Source organism: Gavia stellata, chromosome 2 (genome assembly GCF_030936135.1).
Source record: "Gavia stellata isolate bGavSte3 chromosome 2, bGavSte3.hap2, whole genome shotgun sequence".
Taxonomy (NCBI): domain Eukaryota; kingdom Metazoa; phylum Chordata; class Aves; order Gaviiformes; family Gaviidae; genus Gavia; species Gavia stellata.
Window position 1 is genome coordinate 79,393,746 of NC_082595.1, and position 12,600 is coordinate 79,406,345.

The 12,600-nt window shown below is 37.8% G+C and overlaps 1 protein-coding gene across 4 annotated transcripts in view; it reads right to left on the bottom strand.

The window, feature by feature from the left end:
- The window catches only part of RIMS1 (regulating synaptic membrane exocytosis 1), a 337,498-nt gene that overhangs the window by 212,749 nt on the left and 112,149 nt on the right, over positions 1 to 12,600 (bottom strand). For 3 of the 4 annotated variants that reach the window (XM_059835905.1, XM_059835904.1, XM_059835906.1), the window contains 2 exons: positions 4,991 to 5,204; positions 3,355 to 3,366 (listed from right to left, as the gene is read on the bottom strand). In XM_059835905.1, coding sequence (XP_059691888.1) covers positions 3,355 to 3,366; positions 4,991 to 5,204 — 226 coding nt within the window. The remainder of the gene's footprint in view (positions 1 to 3,354; positions 3,367 to 4,990; positions 5,205 to 12,600) is intronic. The other variant, XM_059835908.1, reaches the window with a different exon arrangement.

A 12,600-nucleotide genomic window follows, 5' to 3' on the forward strand; every position in this document is an offset into this window, starting at 1 on the left:
TACTTTTTCTGTACATCATACAACTGCCAACTGTTCTCAAACCCAATGATATTAGTACCAACATTATTAACACTGAATACTCTTACTGCACAACTACATTTAAGCCTGATTTGAATAAGCAAACTAGCCAACTGTCCTCTTATCTGACAAAGCTCCCATTAAATGCGGTCTGCCTGCAACAACATGAGAGGAGAGTAAGCTCAGGTGAGAAGTATGGAGAGCTAACCAATACTCAAAGAACATGGAAGATCTTAAGACACATATTTAGGTATGCATTTTGACATATTAGAGTAAGAATCACTGAAAGTTATGGGCCTCATTAGCCACTAGGATGTACCAGTTATTGCCAATTAATTTTGTAAGTAAGCGTACTGGAGTCATCTCTCGATAAACCTAGGATGCCTACTGACTCGCACTACAAGTAATCAGTGTTTTGGGATGTCCTTTATTATTTTAAATGAGGAGAGAACATACTGAGTTCTGCTATGTATTTTTTGGAACAGTCCTTAAAATATATTTGGTACTTACTTGAAAAGGTCCAGAACAGCTTCAAAGTATTACATTATCTATATGCCATTTAAAAAATATTTAGCTAGAAGCAACAGTTGCAAGGGACCTCTTAAGGACCCAATACATTCCCCTACAGCCACAAGCAACCACACCACATAAATCCTTTCCTAAACTTATCAAATTTAACCTTTGAAATTTTATTGGGTTATTTTTCCTTCCAATAAGTTACATGAAAAAAATCTCCTAAGGCTTTACTCTACTGATTGCAAAAATCTTTTTCCAAGCCAAGAGCATTCACGGCCAAGTTACACCTATTCAATCTTACGTATTCACTATCCTCTAGTTTGAAGGTTATTCTTACTGTTAAAAATTACTGTACTTCTGGTTATCAATTATAATGGCTCTAGCTTTTGTTCCCCTAATCTCTCTAGTCTTCTCTTATATGAGTAGCTCTCCATTTCTTTGATCATCCTCTGTATTACTTTCTTTGTGCCTATCACAGTTTGTATTTGTCAAAGATGGGTAACACACGGTACACAACATCCCAGGTGACGCCTCCTTAATACTAATTCTCCAACTCTAAAGGAAATACCTTGAATCTAGGATAAAGCTTGACTTTTCCCAGGCTTGGCACTTTGGTAATTCACACTTCATCATCCCTTCCAACTGATGCACCCCTAACTTGTAGGAACTTAGTGCATGTATTTCAATATTAATGTAATTTATTGTGGTAAAAATTCATGTGGAGAGAACAAGCCTCATATAAACATGTTTAAAAAGTCTTTACTAACATTAAACTCACCAGATAAAGAAGGGTTTGTCCCTGTATGTATTTTTCACCTGTTGCTCTATATAAATTATACCAATTGTTCTGCTTATAAAAGATGTTACTTGCTATGTATGTATTAATATTTTGGAATTAATTCATTCTATATATTCCATTAGCTTTCAGAGACAGGCACTGCTAAAGCAACTGGACTTTATAAAAAAGTTCCCCATGTTCCTCACATGATCAGAACAAATTACTTGATACTCTCTCTCTGACTCCCGTAACAGCTGTTAAAGAGATGTAGCTTAGCTTCATCACAAGGTATAGAAGATATTTTCACATATATTATTAGGGTATTTTCTTGGCATGTGGAAGCTTGGAGTTCAACACAGCAAAACCTAAACCAAGACAAGTGCAAACAATAAGGATACATTTAATTGAACTTAGGACAATCCAAATGAGTCAGGTATGTCTTCAAGACACATCTTCAGAGCACTTCAGTGCAGTGGAGTCTATTTTCTGTATCCCAAATGACATTTTTCAAAGATGAACACCTAAGCTGTCACCTCATCAAAGACACAATCTGTACTGCATGTGGACACTATCACAGTTTCAGTTATCCAGCAAAGTTTTTGTTCCAAACTGAAGTGTGTTGGATGCCTCAAGCACGTAAGCGGGTCAGGTGAGGTTCACCTGGATTACTGGCCAGAACCTAGGTGGCTAAATTGTACCTAAGTGGCACTTCAGGCACTTAAGAGCTTTGCTAGCCCTAAAGAAGGCTCTGTTGCAAAGGCACTAGCCTTTTAATACACCCCAGTGGATGCATCAGCGATGCACTACTTTAGTAAGAAATCAGTATCAAGTTGAAACTTCTCTCACTCTGTCCTAAGGGATTGAGATGAACAGAATGGAAAAGATCTGGAAGTCCTGGATTATTTCAGCACTTTGTTCAGAGTACCACACAAAAACCAGTGGAATGAAGCTGTAGCAAGTTATATTTCATAGCCATTAGAAAAACAATCATGCTCTCAGAACACTATTGCCTTAGAAAAAAACTACTGCAATATGCAGGTGCAATAGAAATAATTTTCTCTGGGTGTTGCACAGTACTAAATTGCAGGTTACAGCTATGCTATGATGTAAGTTGGGGCATACCAGCACTTCATAATACAAGCGTAACACCGTCATCCACACATCAAAAACTACATTGGATTGTAATGACTTTACACTCATTCCAGCTGAAGTGTCAGCGAAGCTGGCTAATTCCCACTACCTACATGTCCAAGTTAAAATCTGGAATACCACCTTTTGCAGACCTGCCTGAGAAGAGGCAGTAAGTGCACATGCACTGTTCTGCTCAAGTACTGCCACCCCTTCCTCTGTGCGGAGGGCACAGAGACGAACAGGGAGCTACCCTCACCTATTTCAGATAAGGCACAAGCATTAGTGGTGAAGATGCCAGTACTTGATCCTAAAAGTTTTGCAGATTTTTGAAATGGTAACTATGTGTTCAGAAAGGATTCACTCCACCTTGCTCACTATACTTATTTCTAGTTTTATGAGGTTATACTTTGCCTACGCATATTATTCCAAATGTAAAACAAAAGGTGATTTCACAAGAATTCCCTGAATTTCTGCTGCAGCCAGAAGTTAAACACAGGAAACCATGTAAATCAATGTAAAATTACAATTAAAATACTAAATCAGATTTTCTGAAGCTGATGGAAGGATTTTGCATGCAAAAAGTCAAATTGTTAACCAAAGACATTTTTATGAAATAAAGTTTTATTACACTTTGTTACCTCCTCTACTTTTTAGCCTATTAATAATTCTAAGTTCTTGATTAATTTCTTTTATTGCCCTAATTTTGACAACAGTCTTGGGTTTCCTTGCTGAGCTATCTTTGAAACATATGTTCAGCTAGGGGATGGGCAGGGCCTGGGTGTTAAGATTCCTGTTCTTCCCCCCTCCCCTTTGGATGATTTTAAAATTTCAGTTCAGTTTTTTACATTAATATGTTTCCCAGTTAACTAACAACATTATAATAATAAATGATAAAAAGCATGGATTCTAACCACTTTGTCCTCCTTTGGGAAAGCATCCAAGGAAGCAGAATAAAAAGAGAAAAGAAAAAAAGAAGAGAAAAAGAATAAAATAGGCACGTATTAATAGACAGATTTCAAAGAAATGCAATTCTAATAACCCTCTACAAAGAGATAAAAACATAAAATTAAAAAAAAGAGCTTTAAATAAAAAGATGACATTACTGCATATGTAGAAAACATATTTTCCCACCCTAACCCACAGCAGCATAAACAATATAACAAACAAAATGCCAGTTACAAATAAATGGACACTTTTCCATTTCTGTGACTTGAAACAGTAGGTGAAAAATAATGAAGATATATTCCATTTTTTTGTGAGTAAAGATAAGCTGTATCATATGCACGCTAATTAATAGTATAACTTAACATATCAAAGTAAACTATATTTTCATAGACTTGCTCTAATGACACCACCTGCAGGTGATGCAATGTAATGCATCTATTTATACTAAAATATGAATATATGAAAATTTTTGTCCAATACACCTACATAATTTTTTCAGAATGTGAATTTGATTTAATGGACTTACATAAGTACATCAGGGCTACAGAAAACTTCCAAAATAAAGATGAAATGCATTTTTTTCTGAGGGGTTTTTTTTTTTGGTTTGCATGCAATTTCAGAAGCCCTATTCAGTTGATGTTTACCTCAAAGAAAGTGAAAAGGCCATAAACTAGTTCCACTGTGAACATGATTATCTGCTATAAAATTTGTGACCACTTTTAACTGAATTTGTATTGATACAAAGAGTATTGATGCATTTCCCCTACAAAAGACAGGCACCTTAAAGCCGGTTGAGAAAGTTTTCTTATATCATGATAGATAACAAAACTATTCATGCAATAAAAGGATATTTGTAAAATGTTTTATAACACACCATAGTCCTAGATGATCAGCCAAAAATAATCACTGGATAATGGTCTTCCAAACATAGATCCTACCACTCACGTACAAGTGAGTAGCCAGTTCCTTGTAAGGGACTGACTGAACAGGCGGTATTCTCGGAAACCCTTCAGTTTTGTTGACAGCTACTGCAGCTAACTGCATGCGGATCAGAGGGAGAAAGATTTTCCTCACCTGCCTGAAAGTAGGATACATAATCCAGATTAATCTATAGTTTTACTTCTTAAATAAATTTAAAATAAATTGACATAACACTCTCACTGTGGTAAGAAAAGTGGTTGGGGTTTTTTTCTAACCAAAAAATTGACTGATTTTATGTAAAAGAAATCTATAAATGTATATGAAAAGCTCTATTAAAAAAATCTAAAATGAAATAAGAGTTCAATAAAAATTTATCAATGTGGAGTTGTACCTAAGCAAAAGGGTTTCTTCTTTCATTCTATGAAAAGCAAGTATGTTTTCTTCAAGCCTTCACTCAGTAGAACTACACACTATGTATTTTTTTTTAATTAACTCTGTGAATCCTAAGTGTCTCCACAATCATTAAATACTTTATTCTTCTTTATACACACCTCATAATGAAGTGATGAATGAAACACTTAAGTAAAATTAAGCATGAAATGCCAAACCTAAGGTGAACAATCTGCAGTGTGACAATGTCAAGGAGGCTTTTTTCTTAAGAGTACACATCAGAAGACTTACATTGTTTGATCGCAGAGAGACACGACCTCCACATCGAGCACAAAACTTGGTCCGGCAATAAGAGCATAAATGGCCACAACCATCTGCAAACTTTGTTTTATGACAGATTCCACATGTTGGAGCATCATCCTTGTGCTCTCCCTGGTAACGGCGGGCTTCTTCCCCTATCTTTCTTACTTGCTCTTTATAGCTTTCAAATTGTTGATGCAACCTCCTGCATAGATGAGAAAAAAGTTTATATAGCAAGAATAGGAGGAAATACTACTACTGTGTATTTCTTTCTTTCAATTTATAATTCTACCTAATATACTTGGCATGTTCACAATAATAAATGTACTTCATATCAAATACATACTGCACATGGAAGACTGTACAGGAGAATCTAAAGGACAAAAATAACAGACATACATACATATTCATATCAGGTTTACTTCAAAGCTCGTAAGCACTTGACCAGAAATTGATCCAAATATAAAAAGATGGCAAAAGTTGCATAGTCTCAAACGGAAGTATCTACTATGTACAGAATAAAAGCAGAAATATAATTGCCTGAGCAAATTTGCACTGCTTTTTAATCAACGTTATTTATACAGCAGGTGTAATAAAAAAAAATAAATCAATCTCCAGTTACAGTATCACACCTCTGTTTTCAAAATCTAAATTACTAACATATATAACTTCAAGATTTCCACAGGCGCTTTACAATCACACTGGCCCTACAGGAATTTGAGAACAATTTTCTATGTCAAATCTATATATTAACAACCTGCAGTATTCTTTCTTGTTAAGTATGAGAGACTACATAAGGTTTGCTGTCCCTCATTAGACATTTCTTCCAGCTTAGCTGTAGGAGTATTAGCAGGTATATAGATTCCTAAGATGAAGACTGGTGTTCAAAGAAGTAGCACTTCTCCTCCAGCTGCCCCAAATAACGAATAGCCTGACACTATGCCCACCAACTGGCTAAATGTCCTGCTATCTAAAAGACACAGCTTCTAATCACGAGCTCAGGGAAGGTAACTCAGCCCTCTAGCTTTTACTTCCTCTTCTATAAGTCAGGAATAATAACAATTAAATATTTAGTGATTAAATCTTTCTTATCATTATGATATTATCTCTGAGGAAAATTATGTTCTCCTGTTGGTTTCTATGAGATTTTGCTGGCAAGGATGAAGTTTCAGAGGGGAACCAGCTAAAGGTCCAGGCACTTCCAAAAGAGGCAAACCAGCTCCTCTCCTGCTCCTGGCTGCAAGCAATTACAGCTCTTTAGGCACTGATTTTGACGTTCACCAGGTCCTCCTCAGTGAGCTAACCCATGGACCTGAATCAACAGAAAATTAATTACCCTACCAAAAAAAAAAAAAAAAAATTCCCCATCATTTTGCTTCCTGAATCACTCTGCTCTAAGCAGGGCATTGGAGACCTGGGAGGAAGGTAGGACATGAGCTCCTGAAGTCAAAAATGAAAAGGACTGGTGGACAGCAGGATCACAGTTTTTGTAGCAATGAGCTCAGCTGTCATGTGAAACCCCACTCTGAAGCTTAATTAAAAGGATATTTCAACTCTGTTAACTATCCTAGTATTCATCCAATCATACAAGAAAGAAAAACTTTTGTAGGTGGACGAGGACAGCACTGCAACTTCTGACCTTTATTTTCATGAGCTTGAGCAAAGAATTTGGACAGCCTACATGGGAGAGCCCAGCAGGGCATATTTAACAACTCAGTCTTTTCACCATTCTACATGGAACCTACAGGCTCTTCACCCGCATTTTCAGATGTTGCTTCAAATCTACACCTCCATGGATAGCATTAAAAAAATCATGAACAGATAAATAGATTATTAATAGAAACAGGGAATCTTGAGTTTAATAAATGGTAACAGTAGGTATATTGTCTATAGAGGTCTTGATGATATCCTTCATCTCCACCTGCTCTGAGCTACCTAATCACTTAATTAGCACTGAGACTCACACCATGTAATGAATGTATTTCTAGTGAGACAATTCCATGTTTCTGTGGGAATTTTTTTGTGAGTGTGTGGTGAACTTGTTTTGACTTTTAAGATACAAGTAATCAGTGTTATTTGTATGGAATACTGTTTAGTGAAGTGAATATTTTTACTTTAAGATGATATTCAAGCCTAGAAAATGATAATTCAGCTTATCTAACAGGAATCGTGGTAAAATACACATATTCCATTTGGACACATTACTGCTTGTAACTACGTAAATCAACCAACTCCCACACTAAAAACAGTGATTTCATACGGGCACATAGCAAAGGCTAAGAAGCCAAATAATCTGTTTTACCTCACTGCAAACATGATGCATTACACTTAATGCTTTATGCTAATAAAAAACTTGGCAGAAGTAGCAAAGGGGTTTTTTTTGTTTTATTGTTTACTAAACTGCTTAAAATCCTTTGCAGCATTGAGTAAGATGAGAAAAGTGGGTCAAAAGAATTAGGCAAAATACTGGAGAAACATAATACTTTTGGCCACATTATTGGATCACACATATGATTTAAATTATCTTACACAGCTGCTCACTTATAATGCATAAAAAAAACAGAAGACATTCAGGAATTAATAAAATAACCAGCTTAAAGAACGCCATTAAGTAATGGAGAGGTCTGTAGGTAAATGTCTTATTACATCAAATATTCTACTAAAAAAATGGAACAGTGGAAACTAAATTCAGTTCTCCTCCACTACAGCAAGACTTAAAGCTCTGGCTCTTTACTAACGTGGAAAGGGAAGATAACAGCAAGCACTGCACCTCTTCCTGCTCTTTTCCAATTAGACAGTCTACATCTGAATTTTTTGATCTCGTACGAAGCTATGAAGTTATTAATACAATGTGTGCACCAAGAGGTAGATGAACGTACTAGCAACTAAGTAAAACTTAAGTGAGAGGAGATTTCATTTGTTTATAACTATGTAGCACTTATTTACAGTTTCCTTATGTTCTGCATCAGTGTAAGTCCGGCCTTTTTACCACAAGGGGTTCAAAACCAAGCGCTTATCTTGCATGTCATACTCTGCATTACTGGCAAAGTCCTCACATTTTATCCACAGCAGGAATGGAACTGAAGAAAACGGTTGCAGAATTCCCAGAGCTGAAAGAATCTTACCCAGCCCATGGCAGGTCTCGTTCAATTACTCCTTTTGCAAGGTTTGAACAATCTTTCCCACCTTTTTGAGGAATGACAGGATTTCTGTATCTCTTGCTATTCTGTAACAACGGCAGCAAATCCCTCTTAACAGTTTTGCTTTATACAGAAGTAGTATTTGTCTTATACAAAACTATATCAAGTATTCTCTGGAGCAAGAACTAAAATACAGATGGATATTTTTCAAGTTTGCTCCTTAACTTCTAGGCTATAGAGCACATTTTCATCAGATGCAAGGAAAATTTAAGTCTATTAAAGATTCCTTAATGTAGACAAGCACCTAAAGGTGCTTGACTTAAGACTTAATAACAGCATATGATATAATGACCCGCGGGACCCTTGAGACAGTTATCAATTCAATTCCCTCTCACAGGACGAACAACCAGGCTACTATGTAAGAACAATATATGCATATATCCACACCGTTTTTCATCATGCACCCCAAAATTCATCTAGTTCTACTACTGATGTCAAAGGCACAGCCAAAAAGGAGAGGTTTCCTCACCCACACAGCCTACAAAGATGAAGGGAAAAAAATAAAACAAATATTAGAACAAAAAATAGAGGAAGCTGTTCCAGGACTTAACACTGAACATATATGTCAGACTGAAGAAGTTTCGTAGAAATTTTCCTTCAAAAGTGAGAAATACGAGAGGCAGAAGATGGCCAGGGGGAGCAATGCACTGCAAGTGTACTCTTCTTACAGTCTCCATGCACATCAGGACACAACTATGAAATATAATTCACTCAGATTTTATACTACCTATTAATAAATAATTGTTAAAATCACCTTCCAGATGCATTCTGTAATAATACAGTAACACAGTAAAATTCAGTATTTAGTTTTAAAACATTGACCAGGAAAAAATCTACCAAATATTCTTATTAAAAATCAGTATTTATGTTTGAAATTGGTTATCTTCAACAGATTTCATTGAACATACACTTTACAATAGAAAAAAAAATTCTTAAGTGCAAAAAATATCTTCTAGTAATACTCTTTTGTAAAAGCTTTTTGTTCTTGGTTGGTTGGTTGGTTGTGGGGTTTTTTTTTGTGGTGGTGACTTTAGCAGACAGTACATAAAAGTTAATGACCATTATTGTTACTCAGTTTAAATGTCCTTTGACTTGAAATCAGAAATTTTTGATCCCACCCAAAAGAAAATGTTTTTATCTGTTCCTTAAGATTTGATCCTTTAATCAAGAAAATCTACCAGCAGCTGTTGCATAAGAAAATAAGCATGAACTCTTAGATACAAAAGTTGAATTCGTTAGAAAAACATCCCTCCAGGTGTAGATATAAGAAAACATTAAAATTCTCATAAGTTTACATATTTACATATTTTAAATAGTTAATGCTGTATCATTAATATGTTTAATATTCACATACTTACATTTTAATATTGCTGAACTACAAGTCCCTTAATTTTTGTTCTGTACCATTCTAGCTTTATTTCTTGCTTAACGGATCTACCTTCTTTAACATACTGTCTCAATGTAATAGAACTTTGGGTACCTCCAAGAGCACTTTTTTGTAACATTTATGTGTGAAACTTCATCCTTCGCTGAGGGAGCTGGCAGAAGAGCTTGCCAAGCCACTCTCCATCATTTATCAACAGTCCTGGTTAACAGGGGAGGTACCGGATGACTGGAGGCTTGCCAACGGGACGCCCATCTACAAGAAGGGCCGGAAGGAGGATCCGGGGAACTACAGGCCTGTCAGCCTGACCTTGGTGCCAGGGAATATTATGGAGAGGTTGGTTCATCTTGAGGGTGCTCACAGGGCACGTGCAGGACAACCAAGGGATCAGGCTCAGCCAGCACGGGTTCATGAAAGGCAGGTCCTGCTTGACCAACCTGATCTCCTTCTATGACCAGGTGACCCGCCGAGGGGATGAGGGGAAGGCTGTGGATGTTATCTGCCTGGACTTTAGTAAAGCCTTCCACACTGTCTCCCATAGTATTCTCCTGGAGAAGCTGGCAGATCGTGGCTCAGACAGGTGCACTCTTCGCTGGATAAAAAACTGGCTGGATGGCCGAGCCCAGAGAGTTGTGGTGAATGGAGTGAAATCCAGTTGGCGGCCGGTCACAAGCGGAGTCCCCCAGGGCTCAGTTTTGGGGCCGGTCTTGTTTAATGTATTTATCGACAATCTGGATGAGGGGATTGAGTGCTCCCTCAGTAAGTGTGCAGATAACACCAATTTGGGAGGGAGTGTTGATCTGCTGGAGGGTAGGAAGGCTCTGCAGAGGGATCTGGACAGGCTGGATCGATGGGCTGAGGCCAATTGTATGAGGTTCAACAAGGCCAAGTGCCGAGTCCTGCACTTGGGTCACAACAACCCCATGCAACGCTACAGGCTTGGGGACGAGTGGCTGGAAAGCTCCCCCGCAGAAAAGGACCTGGGGGTGTTGATTGACAGCTGGCTGAAGATGAGCCAGCAGTGTGCCCAGGTGGCCAAGAAGGCCAATGGCATCCTGGCCTGTATCAGTAGTAGTGTGGCCAGCAGGAGTAGGGAGGTGATTGTGCCCCTGTACTCGGTGCTGGTGAGGCCGCACCTCGAATCCTGTGTTCAGTTTTGGGCCCCTCACTACAAGAAGGAGATGGAGGTGCTGGAGCGTGTCCAGAGAAGGGCAACAAAGCTGGTGAGGGGTCTGGAGCACAAGTCTTATGAGGAGCGGCTGAGGGAGCTGGGGTTGTTCAGTGTGGAGAAGAGGAGACTGAGGGGAGACCTCATCGCTCTCTACAACTACCTGAAAGGGGTTGCAGAGAGGTGGGTGTTGGTCTCTTCTCCCAAGTGACGAGTGACAGAACAAGAGGAAATGTCCTCAAGTTTTGCCAGGGGAGGTGCAGGCTGGATATTAGGAAAAATTTCTTTACTGAGAGAGTGGTGAAACACTGAAATAAGCTGCCCAGGGAAGTGGTGGAATTACCCTCCCTGGAGGTGTTCAAGAAACGTGTGGACGAGGCATTGTGGGACATGGTTTAATGGGCATGGTGGTGTTCGTTGATGGTTGGACTTGATGATCTTACAGGTCTTTTCCAACCATAGTGATTCTGTGAAATACAGAAGTGTTTGTATCTTTGGAACTGTTTAGATCACCAACAACATCACCTGATGGCCCAAGGCTTCAGTACTGCTCCACCTTTTATCATGTAGCAAACTTATTTACCAGGCAGGAAAGACCTCTCCACACATAGGATTAAAACTATTCTCCTCTTAATGGAGAAACAGTAAGAAAAATATCTACAAATGCAACAATGCATTTGAGAACATAGCACAGAGAAATCGATCTGGTATTTCATGCTCACACAGGTGGCATGTATGTATGTGATGATCAAAAAACAATCGTACAATGGATGAATCTTTGGGCACATCAGATCTCATATGACTAAAAAAAATATCTTCTATTGCTAAAATTCAGGACGAGACTGAGCTGTTTGGAGAGGCACATCATAGCACCATGGCTATGGCTCCGTTTCTGGACTTTTTAAGTGTCTGCCTCAGTACTGTACCACATGTACATGAGAGGCTGGCACCACCACTGGTTGTGCAAGACAAGAACCAATACGCAGTTTTCCTGCATACACTGAAAAGACTTAACCCGTTCACTTTTACAGTAGGACAGTACAACATATATTGAGGTTTCTAGGTTTTTTTCCCAAGAAAAGATGGTGGGTTCCTCTACCCTTTTTCTTCAAAGGCATTTCACAAAAAAATGCTTTAGCTGCGTGTCATACATGTACCACATTTTCATTTGAATATGTAATATTTTACACTGACAGTGTAAACTAGTAAAAAAAATTACTGATAGGCAATTCTGTAAAGCTTTACTCATGTCTTCATGTACGTATTAAAAACTGTAAGCCTTGGAGGATATAAGCATCTCACACACCTCAAACTTTTCGAACAGCTCACTGATATCATTAATAGGACAGACAATGGCCACTGAGGTAATTTGTAATACTGACTGATCAGAAAGTGGCATATCAAACCACACAGAAGTTATCATTTATATTGTTGGGTTTTTTTGAACTGGCCAAAGATGTGTATTTATACTGCTGCAATAATCTCCACAAAGCAGATACTGCAATTACGATCCAAGAATGTAATTTTTTGATTAACAGACTATGTTACTGCTTTTTTGCTGGTTTACTTTTAAATTCCTATAGCGTACACCTATCTGAAATATTTGCAGATATACAGATTAAAAAGTTAAACAATTATGCACTTACATATGTATGCTCTGTCTACACAGATTTTCTAAAAATGCCAAAGATTTGTGTCACCTTTATGCACAGTTACATTTTAAATGATTTTTAAATGTAGTACGAAACTAAATTTTTTTACTTACTTAAAAATCCAGCAGATGGCGCTACAGATTGCATTGTCACTCTCCCAGTTCAACTCAAATTATTCAACCTTGGAATCTTTAACA